Genomic DNA, 19,585 nt, shown 5'->3' with positions numbered 1-19,585 from the left:
TCGCAGCTTGTGGTCGATGCATTGAGTGGGCGGGCAATTCCTCGTCCAGTTTTGAGGTAGTTTGTGTATAGCAGCAAACTTTGGTGTCAAATATGTAAAAAGCAGTTGGGGTAACGACCAAAGAGTCGCTGGAAAGTAAAAGTGTGTGCAGAGGCTGTGGCAAAGAGCATTCTTTAAACCACACGCAAAAAAGAACAGATCAGGGTAAACGAAGACCTACAGAGACAGAGTTTAAAAAAACTTTTCCAAATCCGTGATGGGAAACTTGGGGTGCGTATAGGGCAAGAATGGGTGGAATCCCCGGGTAGGGCGGTGATCAGTGCCGTTGCTCCACTACCCGAGCTTGGCTGACCGAATACATAGGGGGTCCTCAGGCAGGGCGGGGATTATAGTGGCAAGGATGGAAACATACTTTTGGAGAAAATAAAAATGGAGTTTTGGAAAAGATAGACATAATTTAGGATGCACAACATGTTCCACGACTTTGGAAAGGGAGGTTGGAGGTGTGGCAGTAGTTTGAAAGGCTGAACGTGCCAGTGGTTTTTAAGGAGAGGAATGATGATAAATTAGGAGAGAGAAATATTAGCCAGTGTAGAGAGAAATATTAACAATGTCACTAATGGGGAGCCAGGAAGGGAAGTTGAGTAGTCCGCATTTAGGATTAGAGTCAAACAGACAGGAGGTAGGTATGATGGACAATATGAGAGATACCAGGAAAAGCAGAGCGAGCACGGGAGCCTTAGAAGTTTGACCTGATGGGAAAGGGAGGGAAGTGACAAGCAGATTGTTGAAGGATCTCTATCGTGGTGATGAAGACGTTCATGAGCTCTTTGTATTTGTCAGTGGAGTTGAGAATGGAACGAGTTTGCAGTAATGAAAGAGGCCAGCCTTCATTGCAGGAGAATCTTGGAAAAGTGAGCAGTTTTTGCAGATGTGAGCAGGATCTGATTCCGTCAGATCTGGTAGTCCAGTTGTCTGCTAAATACTTTCAAGTGTGCATCCCTTGGACAGTTGGAATGGCCAAGATAACAGAGAGAATGGTTTTAAGAGGGCTCTGGTTTATACGGTTGAGTGTGAGAGTATGGTTGAGCAAATCTGAGCTGCAGTAGTGTCATGTTGAATGGAGGACCAAAGGGTTCCAGAAGAACAAGGGCATGGGATCACTGCACCTTTCAAGTAGCACCCTGACTTGAAAGTATATTGCTGTTCCTTCATTGTCGCTGGGTCAAAATCCTGGAACTTGCTATCTAATAGTAACATGGGGGTACCTCCATTACATGAACCACAGCATTTCAAGAAGGGGGTTTACCGCCATCTTATGTTCAATGAATGCTGGCCTTGGCAGTTGTGAATTAATTTAACAAACCAGTAGCGTAGTGTAATAAGACAACAGCTAAAGGATGAAAAAGGTAATCGAAGCATGCACTAACGTCTCATGGTCGCCGATAATGATTCTCTCTTAAATTTAGGAAATGAATTTGTGGAAGCTCTAACTTTCATGGAATATAATTCTTTATTATGCGTAGTGTGCTATTAATAGTCTGAAATCTGCTTAAGAGCTGTAAAATAATTACCATTTTAGAGTCTCCTATGAACCATATAATTGGAGTTCGTATTAAAGCCATTAATTATCCAATTTGATGCATGGAGTGGGTGCTCTTTGCTCTTTCATGATATCAGCAACTGACCAGGTAAGGGTCTAGATCATTTGCACACATCCTTTTTTGCAGTGCTTCGCAGTCGATTTATGCTATGAAGGCGAAAGACATGAATGTATATGTTGAGTGTGATTTGCGATTCTTTAAAAAAAAAAAGAACTGTTTAAATGTTCCACATAGGTTTAAAGATGAACTACATTTGCCTGCACCTGCAGTAGCATCTTGCTGTCTGGGAGGGTCAGAGATCGAATCATCATGTCAATGTATGTAGTACAAATGTACTGTAGAAAGAAGTAGTTTCTACTCGAATGCTATTTTCAATTCTGTTCAGGAAAATTAATGCCATGGTAGAAATGGATGCACAAGGATGCGAAGCTTTGGAAACCAACCTATATTTTGCCTTTTGAGACATAGAACAATACAGCGCAGTACAGGCCCTTCGGCCCACGATGTTGCACCGAAACAAAAGCCATCTAACCTACACTATGCCATTATCAGCCATATGTTTATCCAATCAACTTTTAAATGCCCTCAATGTTGGCGAGTTCACTACTGTAGCAGGTAGGGAATTCCACGGCCTCACTACTCTTTGCGTAAAGAACCTACCTCTGACCTCTGTCCTATATCTATTACCCCTCAGTTTAAGGTTATGTCCCCTCGTGCCAGCCATATCCATCCGCGGGAGAAGGCTCTCACTGTCCACCCTATCCAACCCCCTGATAATTTTGTATGCCTCTATTAAGTCTCCTCTTAACCTTCTTCTCTCCAACGAAAACAACCTCAAGTCCATCAGCCTTTCCTCATAAGATTTTCCCTCCATACCAGGCAACATCCTGGTAAATCTCCTCTGCACCCGCTCCAAAGCCTCCACGTCCTTCCTATAATGCGGTGACCAGAACTGTACGCAATACTCCAAATGCGGCCGTACCAGAGTTCTGTACAGCTGCAACATGACCTCCCGACTCCGGAACTCAATCCCTCTACCAATAAAGGCCAACACTCCATAGGCCTTCTTCACAACCCTATCAACCTGGGTGGCAACTTTCAGGGATCTATGTACATGGACACCTAGATCCCTCTGCTCATCCACACTTCCAAGAACTTTACCATTAGCCAAATATTCCGCATTCCTGTTATTCCTTCCAAAGTGAATCACCTCACACTTCTCTACATTAAACTCCATTTGCCACCTCTCAGCCCAGCTCTGCAGCTTATCTATATCCCTCTGTAACCTGCTACATCCTTCCACACTATCGGCAACACCACCGACTTTAGTATCGTCTGCAAATTTACTCACCCACCCTTCTGCGCCTTCCTCTAGGTCATTGATAAAAATGACAAACAGCAACGGCCCCAGAACAGATCCTTGTGGTACTCCACTTGTGACTACTCCATTCTGAACATTTCCCATCAACCACCACCCTCTGTCTTCTTTCAGCTAGCCAATTTCTGATCCACATCTCTAAATCACCCTCAATCCCCAGCCTCCGTATTTTTTGCAATAGCCTACCGTGGGGAACCTTATCAAACGCTTTGCTGAAATCCATATACACCACATCAACTGCTCTACCCTCGTCTACCTGTTCAGTCACCTTCTCAAAGAAAGTTATGTGACGGTGTTGCTTGTGTTTTGAACTGTGGGATTGGGGGGGTAAAAACCTGTTTTTCTTTTACTGTTAGCCCAGTTAAACAGATAGGCATGCCATTTGTAATTGCCATAAACCTCAAAGGGTGTTCCAGACATCATTCTTGTGTTGTGCCTGTGTATTGGTATGTCTTTTTTCAAAATATATTTTATTGAAGTTTTCAAACAGTTTTTCCCCCTTACAAATCAACAAAAACGATAACACAATAACTAATAGATAACATTATTTAAATATAATGTTATCTAACAAAGTAACAAGAAATAGTGCTCCCCCTTCCACCCCAACTAGAACAAAACCAGCTGCCCCCCCCCCCCCCTTCTGGGCTGCTGCTGGCTATCTATTTTCCCCTTGCGTTCCGCTAGGTAGTCAAGTAATGGTTGCCACCGCCTGGAGAACCCCTGAGCCGATCCTCTCAGTGCAAACTTCATCCGTTCCTGTTTTATGAACCCTGTCATATCGTTTTTCCAGGCCTCCACGCCGGGGGGCTTCGCTTCCTTCCACATGAGTAAAATCCTTCGCCAGGCTACCAGGGACGCAAAGGCCACAATATCGGCCTCTTTCGCCTCCTGCATTCCCGGCTCATCCGCTACCCCAAATATAGCTAACCCCCAGCCTGGCTTGACCCGGACCTTCACCACCTTCGAGATCACTCTTGCCACTCCCCTCCAATACTCCTCTAGTGTTGGACATGACCAAAACATGTGCGTATTTCGCCGGGCTTCTCCCGCACCTGTCCTCTACTCCGAAGAACTTGCTCCCGTGCTCTATGTAGCACCTTAAATTGGACCAAGCTAAGCCTGGCACACGAGGAAGAGGAATTTACCCTACTTGGGGCATCAGTCCACAAACCCTCCTCCCCGAGCTCTTCTTCCCATTTTCCCTTCAGCTCTTCTACCAGCTCCTCCCCCTCTTCTCTCATCTCCCGGTATATTTTGGACACTTTGCCCTCCCCGACCCACACCCCCGAAAGCACTCTATCCTGGATCCCCTGTGTCGGGAGCAGCAGAAATCCCCTCACCTGTTGTCTCATGAACGCCCTCACCTGCATATGCCTAAAGATATTCCCCGGAGGCAGCTCATACTTTTCCTCTAGCTAGCGCTCGCAAACGTCCCATCTATGAACAAGTCTCCCATTCTCCTAATTCCTGCCCGGTGCCAGCTCTGGAACCCTCCATCCAGCCTTCCTGGGGCAAACCTATGGTTGATCCTGATCGGGGTCCACACCGAGGCTCCCAACACACCCTTCTGTCGCCTCCATTGCCCCCAGATACTTAGTGTTGTCGCCACCACTGGGTTTGTGGTAAACCTTTTCGGGGAGAGCGGTAGTGGCGCCGTCACCAGCGCTTTTAAGCTCGTTCCTTCACAGGACGCCTCTTCCACGCCGCCCCCTCTCCCTCCATCATCCACTTGCGGATCATCGCCACATTGGCGGCCCAGTAATAGTCGCCCAAATTCGGCAACGCCAGTCCCCCTCTGTCCCTGCTATGCAGCAGGAACCCCCTCCTTACCCTCGGGGCCTTCCCTGCCCCCACACAACTCCTAATGCTCCTATCTATTTTCTTTAAAAAGGCCTTGGTGATCAAGATGGGGAGACATTGAAACACAAAAAGAAACCTCGGGAGAACCATCATTTTGACCGCCTGTACTCTGCCCACCAGTGACAGCGGCAGCATATCCCACCTTTTGAAATCCTCTTCCATCTGCTCCACCAGCCGCGTCAGATTGAGTTTATGTAAAGTTCCCCAGCTCCTGGCTATCTGAATCCCCAAATATCGGAAGTTTCTTTCCGCTCTCCTTAACGGCAGACCATCTATCCCTCTACTCTGGTCCCCAGGGTGTATTACGAAAAGCTCACTCTTTCCCATGTTAAGCCTATATCCCGAAAAATCTCCAAACTCCCTCAATATCTGCATAACCTCTGTCATTCTTCCTCCCCCCCCCCCCCCCCCACTGGATCCGCCACATACAGCAGTAGGTCATCTGCGTAGAGTGACACTCGGTGTTCCTCTCCCCCTCTAACCACCCCCCTCCATTTCTTAGTCTCTCAGCGCTGTGGCCAGTGGTTCAATTGCCAGCGCGAACAGTAATGGGGACAGAGGGCACCCCTGCCTTGTTTCCCTATGTAACCGAAAATACTCCGATCTTTGTCGATTTGTGACTACACTTGCCACTGGGGCCCCATAGAGGAGTTTAACCCAACTGACAAACCCCTCCCCAAACCCGCACCTCCCATAAATACTCCCACTCTACCCTATCAAATGCCTTCTCTGTATCCATTGCCACCACTATCTCTGCCTCCCCCTCTGCTGGGACCATCATTATCACCCCCAATAGCCGTTGCACGTTGACGTTCAATTGTCTCCCCTTTACAAACCCTGTCTGGTCTTCGTGCACCACCCCCGGGACACCATCCTCTATCCTCATTGTCAGCACTTTTGCCAGCAACTTGGCGTCCACATTCAGGAGCGAGATAGGCCTATAAGACCCGCATTGCAGCGGATCTTTCTCTCGCTTCAGGATTAATGATATCGTCGCCTCCGACATTGTCGGTGGTAGAGTCCCCCCTTCTCTGGCCTCGTTAAAGGCTCTTGCCAGCAGCGGGGCCAACAAGTCCACATATTTACTACAAAATTCCACCGGGAACCCGTCTGGTCCCGGGGCCTTCCCTGCCTGCATGTTCCCCAGCCCCTTGGTAACCTCGTCCACCCCAATTGGTGCCCCCAGGCCTTCCACTTCCTGCTCCTCCACCCTCGGGAACCTTAATTGGTCCAAAAACTGCCGCATCTCCTCTTTTCCCTCTGGGGGTTGGGACCTATAAAAGGTCTTAAACACCCCGTTTATCTTCGCACCGTAGCCCCCTTTTCGTCTCTAATTCCCCCTATTTCCCTCGCCACTGTCCTCTTTTGCAGCTGATGGGCCAACAGGCGACTAGCCTTTTCCCCATATTCATACCTCATCCCCTGTGCCTTTCTCCACAGCACCTCCGCCCTCCTGGTGGTCAGAAGGTCGAACTCCGTCTGGAGTCGTCGTCTCTCCCTGTACAGTCCCTCCTCCGGGGTCTCCGCATATTCTCTATCCACCCTTAAGATCTCCCCCAGTAATCTTTCCCTTTCCTTGGCCTCTGTTTTCCCTTTGTGGGCCCTGATGGAGATCAGCTCTCCTCTGACCACCGCCTTTAGTGCTTCCCATACCACTCCCACTCGGACCTCCCCGTCGTCATTGGCCTCCAGGTATCTCTCGATACATCCCCGCACTCTTCCACAGACACCCTCATCCGCCAGCAATCCCACATCTAATCGCCAGAGTGCACGCTGCTCCCTCCTCTCCTAGTTCCAGGTCCACCCAATGTGGGGCATGATCCGAGATAGCTATGGCTGAATACTCCGTTTCCTCCATCCTCGAGATCAACGACCTTCCCAAAACAAAAAAATCTATCCGGGAGTACACCTTATGAACATGGGAGAAGAAGGAGAACTCCCTGGCCTTCGGTCTAACAAATAGCCATGGATCCACTTCCCCCCCCATTTGGTCCATAAACCCCTTAAGCACCTTGGCCGCTACCGGCCTTCTTCCGGTCTTAGATCTGGATCTGTCTAACCCTGGGTCCAGCACGGTGTTGAAGTCTCCCCCCATTATCTAGTTTTCTACCTCCAGGTCCGGTATACGTCCCAGCATCCGCTTCATGAATCCCGCATCATCACAATTCGGGGCATACACGTTAACCAACACGACCTCCATTCCCTCCAGCCTGCCACTCACCATCACATAGCTGCATCCACTATCTGCTACAATGCTCCTTGCTTGGAATGATACCCGTTTCCTCACCAGTATGGCCACCCCTCTATTCTTTGCATCCAGCCCTGAATGGAACACCTGTCCCTCCCATCCTTTCCTTAACCTAACTTGGTCCGCCACCTTCAGATGCGTCTCCTGGAGCATAGCCACGTCTGCCCTCGATCCTTTCAAGTGCGCGAACACTCGGGCCCTTTTAATCGGTCCATTTAGGCCTCTCACGTTCCCCGTGATCAGCCGCACTGGGGGGCTACCTGCCCCCTTCCTGTGTCGACTAGCCATCACCCTCTCTAGGCCAGTCCCACGTCCCGATTCCGCGCTCCCACTCGTTCTCCAGGTGGCGCATTCCAGCCCCGACCACCCTTTCTTTAGTCAGTTTCTCTTTGATTTCTGCAGCAGCAACCCAGTTATCCTCCCCCCACTAGATCCCCATCTAGCGTGATTGCTCCCCCCATATTACTTCCGCAAGTCAACTGACCCCGGCTTCTCCCGCTCACTCCTTGACCCCCAACGTGTGGAGAACTCCCATCTACCTTGCGCCTATCTTCCCGCCATCATCCTTCTGGCGCGGGAACAAGGACAGTAGGCTCCCTATTCTCTGTAGCTGTCCCGCCCCTTGTGGCGCAGCTCCCTCTCCCGCCCCACTCCCATTCCTCATCCTCCGCTTCTGTCTCTTTTCCACCCCCCCCCCCCCCCCCACCGGCGCCCACATTTCTTAGTGCCCCCCCCCCCTTCCCAATTTACATCTCTATATACATCGACAGTGACATTTCCCTCTAATATCAGTCCCTCCGTTCCGATCCAATTTCTCGTCTTTAATAAAGGTCCATGCTTCTTCCGCCGTGTCGAAGTAGTGATGTCTCTCCTGGTACGTGACCCATAATCACGCCAGCTGCAGCATCCCGAACTTCACCACCTTCTTGTGTAACACCTCCTTGACTCGATTAAAACTCGCCCTCCTTCTCGCCACCTCCGCACTCCAATCCTGGTACACCCGTACCACCGCATTCTCCCATCTACTACTCCGTACCTTCTTGGCCCATCTCAGAACCACTTCTCTATCATTAAAGCGGTGAAATCGCACGATTGTCGGCCTAGGTGGTTCTCCCTCCTTTGGTCTCCTCGCAGGGACCCGATGAGCCCCCTCCACTTCTAAGGGGCCCGAAGGGGCCTCAGCTCCCATCAGCGAGCTTGGCATCGTGCTCACGTAAGCCCTGCAGTCCGCTCCTTCCACTCCCTCAGGGAGACCCAGGATCCGAAGGTTCTTCCTTCGTGCTCTGTTTTCTAGGGCCCCAATCCTTTCAATGCACTTTTTGTGGAGAGCCTCGTGCGTCTGTGTTTTGACCGCCAGGCCCAGGATCTCGTTTTCATTATCCGTCACCTTCTGCTCCACCACGTGGAGCTCTGTCTCCTGGGTCCTTTGTGCCTCCTTAAGCGCCTCAATTGCCTGTAGCATCGGGGTCAGCACCTCCCTCTTTAGTAGCTCCACACACCGTCTTAGGAATTTGTCTTGATCGGGCCCCCATGTCGCCTGGGCTTTCTCCGCCGCCATCTTGCTTCTTTTTCCCCTCCTGTCCCTATCGTCGAGGAGTCTTCTCGATGTAGCCGCCGCCGCCGATATTTTTCTCTTTCGTTGGGGGGGGGACTTCCTATTAGCTCACCCCACACCGGGTTTTGTCGTAAAAAAATTCCCCGTTGGGGCTCTTAAAAGAGCCCGAAGGTCCGTTTGAGCTGGAGCCGCCGAAACGTGCGGCTTAGCTGGGCATCGCCGCAACCGGAAGTCCCCTGAGACGGCCTTTGAAGTGGGGATACTTGTGGGAGGTGCTGAACGGGTTTGGGGAGGGGATCGTCAGATGGGTTAGGCTGTTGTACAAGGTCCCGATGGTGAGTGTGGCCACGAACAAAAGGAGGTCGGAGTACTTTTGGTTGCACGAGGGACGAGGCAGCGGTGTCCTTTGGCCCCCCCTGCTCTTCGCGCTGGCGATTGAACCCCTGGCTATGGAACTGAGGGAGTCGAGGAACTGGAGGGAGCTGGTGCAGGTTGGGGAGGAGCATAGGGTGTCGCTCTATGCGGACCCGGTGGGGGGGAATGCCAGAAGTAATGAGGATCCTCCGGGAGTTCGGGGATTTCCCAGGGTACAAGCTCAACATGGAGAAGAGCGAGTTGTTCGTGGTTCACCCAGGGGACCAGGAGAGGGAGATTGGCGAGCACCCACTAAAAAGGACGGAGAGGAGCTTCAGGTATTTGGGGGTCCAGGTGGCCAGGAGCTGGGGGCCCCTGCACCGACTTAATTTCACGAAGCTGGTGGAGCAAATGGAGGAGGAGTTTAAGAGGTGGGGCGCGTTGCCGCTGTACCTGGCGGGTAGGGTGCAGTCGGTTAAGATGACGGTGCTCCCAAGGTTTTTGTTCCTGTTCCAGTGCCTCCCCATTCTTATCCCGAAGCCCTTCTTTAGGCGGGTCAACGGGAGCATAACGGCGTTTGTGTGGGCGCGAGGCACTCTGAGGGTGAGAAGGGTGTTCCTGGGGCGGAGTAGGGATGGGGGGGGAGGGGGTGGCTGCCGCTGCCCAACCTCTGCAGGGACTACTGGGCCGCCTATGCGGCGATGGTGCGCAAGTGGGTGGTGGAGGGGGAGGGGGCGGCATGGAAGAGGCTGGCGATGGCGTCTTGTGAGGGTACGAGTCTGGAGGCGCTGGCAACGGCGCCGCTGCTGCTCCCTCCAAGGAGGTATACCACGAGTCTGGTGGTGGCTTCTACCCTCAATTTGGGGGCAATGGAGGTGGCAAGAGGGGGGAAGTGGGGGCTTCGGTGTGGACCCCGATATGGGGAAACCACCGGTTTGTCCCAGGGAGAATAGATGGAGGATTTTCGGGGTGGCACTGGGCAGGGATAAGAAGGTTGGGGGACCCGTTTGTGGATGGGAAGTTTGCGCGCCTGGGTGAGCTGGAGGAGAAGTAAGGGCTCCCCCGGGGTATCTACAGGTAAGAGCGTTTGCCAGGCAGCAAGTGGTGGAATTCCCGCTGCTGCCGCCACGCACGGTACAGGACAGGGTGCTCTCGGGGGTGTGGGTTGGAGAGGGGAAGATCTCGGCAACATACCGGGTGATGCAGGAGGAGGAGGCCTCAGTGGAGGAGTTGAAAGGTAAGTGGGAGGAGGAGTTGGGGGAGGATATTGAGTAGGGGACGTGGGCAGATGCCCTAGGGAGGGTGAACTCTTCCTCTTTGTGCGCGAGGCTCAGCCTCATACAGTTTAAGGTGCTGCACAGGGCACATGACCAGGACAAGGATGAGCCGGTTTTTTGGGGGTGAGGAGAGGTGTGTTAGGTGCTCAGGGAGCCCAGCAAATCACACCCATATGTTCTGGGCGTGCCTACCGCTTGAGGAATTTTGGAAGGGCGCAGCGAGGACGGTGTTGAGGGTGGTAGGATCCAGGGTCAAACCGGGCTGGGGGCTCAATATTTGGGATTGCAAAGGAGCTGGGAGTGCAGGAGCGAAAGAGGCCGATATTCTGGCCTTTTGCGTCCCTGGTAGCCCGGCGAAAGATTCTCCTTCAGTGGAAAGATGCAAGGCCCCCCAAGCGTGAAATCCTGGATCAACGATATGGCGGGGTTTGTTAAATTGGAGAGGGTGAAATTTGCCTTGAGGGGATCGGTGCAAGGGTTTTTCAGGCGGTGGCAACCGTTCTTAAACTTCCTGGCAGAACGGTAGACTTCCTGGCAGAACGGTAGACAATGGTCAGCCTGGGCGGGGGGGGGGGGGTTCTACTTTATTTTTGTTTGTCTGTACTGGGGGATCTGAGGGGGTGTATGTTTGCTATGTGTTTCGGCAGGTGTTAATTTATTATTTATGTATATGGGGAGGGGGGGCACCAGGTTGTTTTTTGTTTGGTATTTAATTCCATTGGGCTCCTTTTACATTTTGTTGTTGATATTTTGTGAAAACTTGATAAATTATTATTTTTTTAAAAATTGCGTGCATAATAGTTATGAAATTTCAAAAATACTGTAGTGCTTTGTGAATGTACATAAATGCTGTTGATCTAGCTGAAGCCTTGGTTTTGAGCAGCCATTTATTCAATGTATTGTATAAAAACATTTACCCCTGTCTTCCAGAAACGAACTTGCCATAGACAAGCCAAAAAAGAAAAAGCGGCGTGAATTGACAGAAGAGCAGAAACAGGAGATTAAGGAAGCTTTTGATTTATTTGATACCGATAAAGATAAAGCAATAGATTATCATGAACTGAAGGTGCGTTTTGGTTGGAATCCATTTTGATAGCTGAGCACTGTGCATTTAATGTAACTGTTATTACTTCAGCTATTTGACTTGTGTATTTATCTATTGCATTCTTCAAACAATTGTAAAATATGCTGTGGAAAATGCATGTTCTGGAGTTGAACTTGCTGAAAATTTTATAATAGCTGACTTGTAAGCGTATCTTTCTTTCTTGGAGTAATAGTGAAATATCACACCACCAAACACTTGGATTTCTTGTTATACCATCAACCCCCATGTGGTCTGGAAAGTCATGAACATCTTTTTAAAATAAATGAGAAACTTGTAGCTTTGCTTAAGAGCCCAAGGTGTTAATTTGTCAATTCATAATTTCCTTCTGTCACCATTGGGAAATATCCATTTAAATTAAACTTGGGAATTATCAAAATTGTATATTTGCATGCAGGGATACAAAAATGGTTGCCTGGTAAATTTAAAAAATAATCTACTGTCAGCCTTAACTCCTTGTAGTTTCATAAGAGGATGGAATGAAAAGATGTGTGAATTTGTCACTTCACTGTCGAGATTTTTAAAAATCAACAAGAGGCAAATGCCATCTAGCCTCCGTCTCACAGTCTTTGTACCTTTTAAAACTTACACAACATTTAGAAATGCATTTAATTGTCTCATGAGGCAGCTAAAATTTCACTGCTGCCTCCATGCAAGTCCAGCTTTCATCATTCACAAGGTAAGTTAAATGTCAGTAATTCCAATTTTAATTCTGACTAATTAATCAGAATAGAACATGTATACAAAATACATAAGTTATTTCATTTTCCCTTCCATCAGTAGTTGTTCCAAATGATTGAAGGATTGAATGTAATGAAATAATGTTATTCAGTGACTCTATCTTTAATGCTTATTTCTTTGCAGCAAATCATTTTATAGTTTGTGGGCTCAAACATTCAAACAAAAACACTCCTTGTGACAGTGGGGGGGAAAAATAAAAATTTGTTCCTTTTTGTTTTTTATTCATCTTCGGTTAATTTTAGTGCCTTTTCTCTTGATCCAATTTACAAATTCAGATTACTACTTTTCAAAATAAGTGGTGGTGGAGAAATTAATCAGTGAATTAATCAATCGCAGGTCTCAAACCTGTAGTATCCTTCATACTGTCTTTTTCTTCTAGTCTGAGGAATATGTCTTTTGATTTCTGCTATGTTCCTCATTGTAAACGAGTGTTCAGTTCACTATCAAATCTTCTTTCTCTGTCAGCTTGCAAACAATGGTCTGCTGCTACTTGCATGCTTGAAACAATTTTTAGTCGTCAGCAACTATTGCAGCTGCCCTTCTCTTAGAAATTTTGGTCTTCTAGGTAGGATCTTATTCCGAAAGGGAAGTCTGATTCTTTTCTTCGATTTCTAAACATTTCCTGTGCGCTTCCTAAGCTAACTCCTAGACTTTAAAGCAACATTATTCACTATCATAGTCAGTAGTTTTCACATTTGAGAAGAGAGGTGTATACTTTGAACGCTTTCCACATGCTCTGCATTAAAACTGTCCAGTTTTCCTGCCCTCATGTAATTTTGTGGCAAATTTCTCCAATTGCACAAAATACATTTAACTCCTTCCTTATTGAATTTGGCCACTAAGCAAATATGTCATGCTAAATCAAAATCAGGAATTAAATCAGAATCATAGTGAAGTTTTCTTGCTACTCCCTATTCAGTTAATCAATCCATAGAATCCCTACAGTGCAGAAAGGAGGCCATTCGATTCAATCCATCGAGTCACACCTACCCTCAAAAGGGCACCCTACCTAGACTTGCATACTGCCCTAACCCTGTAACCCCACTTAACTGGCACACAGTTGGACTTGTGGGAGGAAACTAGATCAAATTTCCTTGCTTCCTTCTCTCTCTCTGGAATTCAAGATTTTTTTCCCCTTTGAAACACCGTTTTCCTGTTCTCTCATTCTTTTTAATTTTAATTCACGGTTAGTATTTCTCTTTCCAATTCCATTTGTTTCATTTGCGACTGAATCTTGGCTAACTCCACTTGTGTGCTAATGTTCATGTGTTGAGCCAATACTTAAACAGACTCTGCCTTTTTAGTGATTACTTTTGAATCTATTTCCAATTTCTCTGTTATCAGATCCTCCCAGTATGTTGATCGAATAGAGGTTGCTAAAAAAATGAACTTTGATCAATGTAAATGACCAATGAAAGTACTTGCGTTGTGGACGTTGCAGTTATCTTATCATGTTGAACAAAATCTCCAATTTTTGGCCCTGGTACAAAGAACAAAGAAAAGTACAGCACCGGAACAAGCCCTTCGGCCCTCCAAGCCTGTGCCGACCATGCTGCATGTCTAAACTAAATCTTCTACACTTCCTGAGTCCATATCCCTCTATTCCCATCCTATTCATGTATTTGTCAAGATGCCCCTTAGATGTCACTATCATCCCTGCTTTCTCCACCACCTCCGGCAGCGAGTTCCAGGCATCCACTACCCTCTGTGTAAAAATTTAAAAAACTTGCCTCGTACATCTCCTCTAAACCTTGTCCCTCGCACCTTAAACCTATGCCCCCTAGTAATTGACCCCGCTAACTGGGGAAAAAAGCACATCTTTTGACTGGGAGGAAATCCGAGCACCCAGTAATGCAGAATATATGTCACATTTCAAATTGCTGTATTTAGCTAAATCTATTTGAAGCTTGTGGTTGCTCATTTGGGTTGGGAGTGTCTGGGATCGTTCTTTTAATTTGCTCATAGGGAAGTGTGCATCTGTTTCATATGTTTTTTGAAATGAAATGAAAATCGCTTATTGTCACGAGGAGGCGTCAATGAAGTTGCTGTGAAAAGCCCCTAGTCGCCACATTCCGGCGCCTGTTCGGGGAGGCTGGTGCGGGAATTGAACCATGCTGCTGGCCTGCCTTGGTCTGCTTCCAAAGCCAGCGATTTAGCCCAGTGAGCTAAACCAACCCCAAAACTTTTCAATTAATAATAGGAAATTAAAGATCAAAATCAATGATATTTTCATTTTGACAGTACATTGCCACTAATTTAGAATCATCCTTTTTAATATATTTTTTTACTGCCATGTTAGGTTGCAATGAGAGCGCTGGGATTTGATGTAAAGAAGGCTGACGTGTTGAAGATACTGAAAGATTATGATCGGAATTGCACAGGCAAAATTTCTTTTGAGGATTTCAATGAAGTTGGTAATTGCGTTCACAAATATTGATATTTTTCTTTTGCTTAAATTTTTAAAAAATATCTGTTTTTAATCATGATCTAGAGTGTGAATGCAAACACCAGGCACTAATCAAATCTGGTATGGGAGAGGCTGAGGAAGCATTTGGCACATGGAAAAGCAAATTAGTTTTAACTAATTTATAATTTGAGCTAAATCTGTCACCTAAATGGTACCATAATGTGACAACATATGAATTCTATCTTCTTATTCTTGAGATGTGGAATCGTGTTTTCCATTTTATCATTTACAGGACAGAAATAGGCCACTTGGATCAACTGATCCATGCCAGTTTTTTAATGCTGCACGTGACCTTCCTCCCACTACTTCAACCCTTATTCCTGTCTCTGTGATATCTTTATATCTAATTTTCCCCTTAAATGCACCAGCTACCCTGGTATAGTGGATTTTAAGGTTAAGCCTCTGGCTGAAGAGGGATGGGGAGTAGGCTCATGAAGCTGTTCTGGACAGCACTGTGTATTGTGTTCCGAAGCAGAGTATGGAACAGCTACACAATGCAATATCAACAACCTGCCTTGAACAAAATATAGTGCTTCTCAAGAATCATGGGTGTTTCACTTCTAGGCTGATGCAAGATCTAGTCTTGAACCACCAATCAGTAGAAATGCAAAAAATTTAATTTGAGTGTTATTTTGAAGACCTGAGTAGAAGTGGGCCATGTTGGCACATTACTGAAAGTGCCCAATAATGTTGCACTATAGTTTCAGCGTGACAAATTCCTGATCTTTGATAAGTATCTACAGAAAGGAAATCCAGCTCCTCTTGGAAAATGGAGGGGGAGACATGGAGGAACATAAAATATCTCCCACTTAATGTACCTCTTATGTTCAACATGTGAAGTTGATTTGGGTTATCTTGTTTGCTATCATGGTAAAGATCAAAGTATTTTCTGATTTGATTTATTGTCACATGTACTGAGGTACAGTGAAAAGTATTGTTCTGCATGCAGTCCATACAATCAGTCCATACAAGAAAAATGTAGGACATGCATAGTTACATGAATGTAAATACATGGACACAGGCAGCAGATGAAACATGCGGAGTGTAGTACTGCTCAATAGAGAAAATGTGTGAAGAGATCAGTTCAGTCCATATGAGGGTCATTCAGGAGTCTGGTAACAGTATAAAAGAAGCTGTTTTTGAATCTTAGTGAGTGTTCTCAATCTCCTACCCAATGGAAGAGTTTGGAATAGACAATAACCCGGTTGGGAGGAGTCTTTGATTATCCTGCCCACTTTTCAGATGCAGCGGGAGGTGTAGACCGAGTCAATGGATGGGAGGCGCTTTCGCGTGATGGACTGGGCTGTGTTCACGACTCTCTAGTTTCTTGCGGTTTTGCACCGAGCAGTTGCCATACCAGGCTGTAATGTTGCCAGATAGAATGCTTCCTATGGTGCATCTGTAAAAATTGGTAAGAGTCAATGTGGACATGCCGAGTTTCCTTCGATTCCTGAGGAAATATAGGCGCTGTTGTGCTTTCTTGGTTGTAATGTTGATGTTGGTGGACTAGGACAGATTGTTGATGTGCACACCTAGGAATTTGAAGCTGTCAACCGTCTCCATCTCGGCACCATTGATGCAGACAGGGATGTATACAGTACTTTGCTTCCTGAAGTCAATGACCAGCTCCTTACTTTTGCTGAAGTTGAGGGAGAGATTGTTGATACAGTAAGCCACTAGGTTCTCTATCTCCGTCCTGACTCTGACTCGTCACTGTTAAGATCCAACCCTACGGTCGTGTTATCAGCAAACTTGTAGATGGAGTTGGAGCCACATTTTCCCACAAGTCGTGTGTGTGTATAGGGAGTATAGTAGGGGGCCCCGCTATCATGGAGGAGGTGTTGTTGTTTATCCTTACTGATTGTGGTCTATGGGTCAGGAAGTCGAGGATCCAGTTGCAGAGGGAGGAGCCAAGTCCTAGGTTCTAGAGTTTGATATGAGCTTGGCTGGGATTATGGTGTTGAAGACGGAGCTGTAGTCAATCAACAGAAGTCTGACGTGGGAGTCCTAGTTGTCGAGATGCTCCAGGGATGAGTGAAGGTCCAGGGAGATGGTTGTGGACCTGTTGTGGCAGTGGACCAAGGCAACGTGGAAGTTGATGGGTTTCATGACCAAACTCTTGAAGCATTCCATAATGATAGATGACAAGGCCATCGGACGACAGTCGTTGAGGTACGTTGCTTGGATATTTGGCACAGGTATGATGGCGGGAACCACGGAACGGAGTAGGGAGAGGTTGAAGATGACCGTGAACACACCTGCCAATTGGGTGCACGACCAGGAGGCCCCTTTCCTTTCCGAGGGTTCACTTTCAAAAAGGCCGATCTAACTTCGGAAGCTGTGATGGTAGGAATTGGTGTGTCCGAGGCTGCTGGGGCAGTTACATCGCTCAAGGTTATCATGAAATTATCTTCTCCATCTACGAGTGTTCAAGAGAATGGGTGATTTATGAGAAACATTCAACAACTTAAAAATACACGAGAATAATCCAGATTTGTCTGTTGTTCACATTTACTATCCAGGTTTGACTGTTCGCGTTGTCTAACATTACGTGCATCCATTGAGAAGTTCTTTGGATTGTGATCAATCTCTGTGGCACAGGGTATTCAATTGCAATCATCGGCAAAAGGGTAACGAGAAAAATATCTTGATTAAAAGCTGACCTTCCCATCTTCTGATGGGCTGGACCTCAACCTAGGGTCTTGAAAGAAATAACTATGTAACTCCTTTATTCAAAAAGGGAGGGAGACAAAAAGCTGGAAACTACAGGCCACTTAGTTTAACATGTGTCATGGGGAAGTGCTGGAATATATTAAGGAGTTTATAGCAGGGCACTAAGAAAACCTCTTGTTAATCAGGCAGAGTCAACATGATTTTGTGAAAGGGAAATCTTGTTTCTCTAATTTATTAAGAGTTCTTTGAATAATGTGGATAAAGAGGAACCTGTTAATATGCTCGGACAAGGTGCCACATCAAAAGTTACTATGCAAAATAAGCTCATGGTGTAGAGGATAACCTATTAGTAAGGATAGGGAATTGATTAGCTAATGGGAAAGAGAGGAGGCATGAATGGATCATTGTCGGGTTGGCAAAATTTGACAAGTGGGAGTGACAACAGTGATCAATGCTGAGACCTCAAACTATTTACAATTGGTATTGAAACTTGGTTGAAGAGACCAAATGTATGATTGCTAATTTGCTGAGGCACCAAGATGGGTAGGAAAGTCAGTTTTGCAGAGGACATGAACCTGCAAAGTGAAATAGATAGGTTAGGTGACTGGGGCAAAAATAGCATATGGAGTATAATTTGGGAAGATGCAAACCTGTCCACTTTTAAGGGAAGAGTAGAAAAGTTGTATATTACTTCAATGGGAGAGTTTACAGAACTGATGTAAGGGGATCTGAGTGTCCTGGTACATGAATCACAAAGTTTAGTATGCAAGTGATTAGTAACGTGAATGCAATGTTGTTTATTGACCGGGAATTGAATATACAAATAGGGATTTTTATTTTTATATTTATTTTTGCTGCAGTTGTACAGGGTGTTGGTGAGTCTGCAACTGTACTGTGTACAGTTTTAGTCTTTTTTTAAGAAGCTATATAAATGTTAGAAGCAGTTCAGAGAATTACTAACCTCATTCCTGGGATGAATGGATTATTTGTGAGGAAAGGTTGGGTCTCCATCCATTGAGGTTTAGAAGAATGAGGAGTGATCTTATTAAAACATACATGATCCCGAGGTAGCTTGGCTGCCTTGTGGAAGAAATTGGAACCTAAGGGGACAAGGTTTAAAAATAAGTGGTCTTCCATTTAACACTCGGGAGAATTATTTTTCTGTGGGTCTTTAGAACTTTCATCCCCAGAAAGCGGAAGAGGCAGGTCATTTACTGTTTTATTTTTACTAAAAAGGAGTCCAAGATTCCCAGGAGTAGGTCAGAATGTGGAGTTGAACTACAATCAAATCTGCTATGATCTAACTAAATTGCAGAGCAGGCTCAAGGAACAAAATGACCTACTCCTGCTCCTAATTCTTGTGTACATATGGTTATTTCAATGTAGCACTGTCTGTAGGAATTATTGCAAAAATACATCAGTTGCCTGTATATTGTAAAAGGTATAGCTCGTCTTTCATTCTGATGCTAGGGGCTGTTTAGCACGGGGCTAAATCGCTGGCTTTGAAAGCAGACCAAGGCAGGTCAGCAGCACGGTTCAATTCCCATAACCGCCTCCCCGAACAGGCGTCGGAATGTGGCGACTAGGGGCTTTTCACACTAACTTCACTTGAAGCCTACTTGTGACAATAAGCGATTTTCATTTCATTTTTCATTCATTTCATGCAGCACTTTATTAGCCGAGGCACAGAATATAAGAACCGCAAGGTTATGTTGGAGTTAAATAAACAAAGGCTCAGTCACGACTCACAGCTAGAGTACTAGGTACAGTTCTGGCCACTGCATTATAGGAGAGATGTGATCATAATAGTGTGGTTATGGAGAAGATTAAAGATTTGCCTGGACTGCAGAATGTTAGTTCTAGAGGACTGATTGGCTAGGCTAGAGTTATTTTCTTTTTGGAACCGAGAAGGCTGAGGGGAGATTCTAGATATAGTGGATAAGAGCCCTGGTTTCCTTTGTTGAGGGGACCATAACCAGGAAGCATAGATTTGAAGTAGTAAATTGTAAATTTAGAGGGAATTCTGGGGGGAAGCTTTTTTGACTCCTTGATTGGCGGGGTTCAGGAACTCACTGCCTGAAAGACTGGTAGAGGCAGAAACCCTCCTAACATGTAATGATATTTGGGCATGCACTTGGAAGTACTGTAAGCCACGAGGCTATGGATCAAGAAATGAAATGTGGGAGTAAACTGGATGGTTCCTTGTCGGTTCCTTGTCAGTTAGCGCGGACAAGATAGACCAAATGGCCTTCTCCTCTGCTGGATATATCTATTCTGTGTACCTTTAAAGTAGAATCATTCAACATCAACTGATGTACATTTCCTT

The 19,585-nt window shown here is 46.4% G+C and overlaps 1 protein-coding gene across 2 annotated transcripts in view; it reads left to right on the top strand.

Annotated features, from left to right (window-relative positions):
* cetn3 (centrin 3) overlaps nt 1-19,585 on the top strand; it is a 55,793-nt gene that overhangs the window by 3,946 nt on the left and 32,262 nt on the right. The window contains exons 1-3 of one of the 2 annotated variants that reach the window (XM_072516250.1): nt 1,899-1,921; nt 11,207-11,342; nt 14,419-14,533. In XM_072516250.1, coding sequence (XP_072372351.1) covers nt 1,914-1,921; nt 11,207-11,342; nt 14,419-14,533 — 259 coding nt within the window. In that variant the 5' untranslated portion in view covers nt 1,899-1,913. Of the gene's footprint in view, nt 1-1,898; nt 1,922-11,206; nt 11,343-14,418; nt 14,534-19,585 lie in introns of those variants that run through there. The other variant, XM_072516249.1, reaches the window with a different exon arrangement.

The sequence above is a fragment of the Scyliorhinus torazame genome, chromosome 9, assembly GCF_047496885.1.
Source record: "Scyliorhinus torazame isolate Kashiwa2021f chromosome 9, sScyTor2.1, whole genome shotgun sequence".
NCBI lineage: Eukaryota > Metazoa > Chordata > Chondrichthyes > Carcharhiniformes > Scyliorhinidae > Scyliorhinus > Scyliorhinus torazame.
Note: the sequence above shows the minus strand (reverse complement) of the source record. Positions and strands in the feature narration are given on the sequence as shown.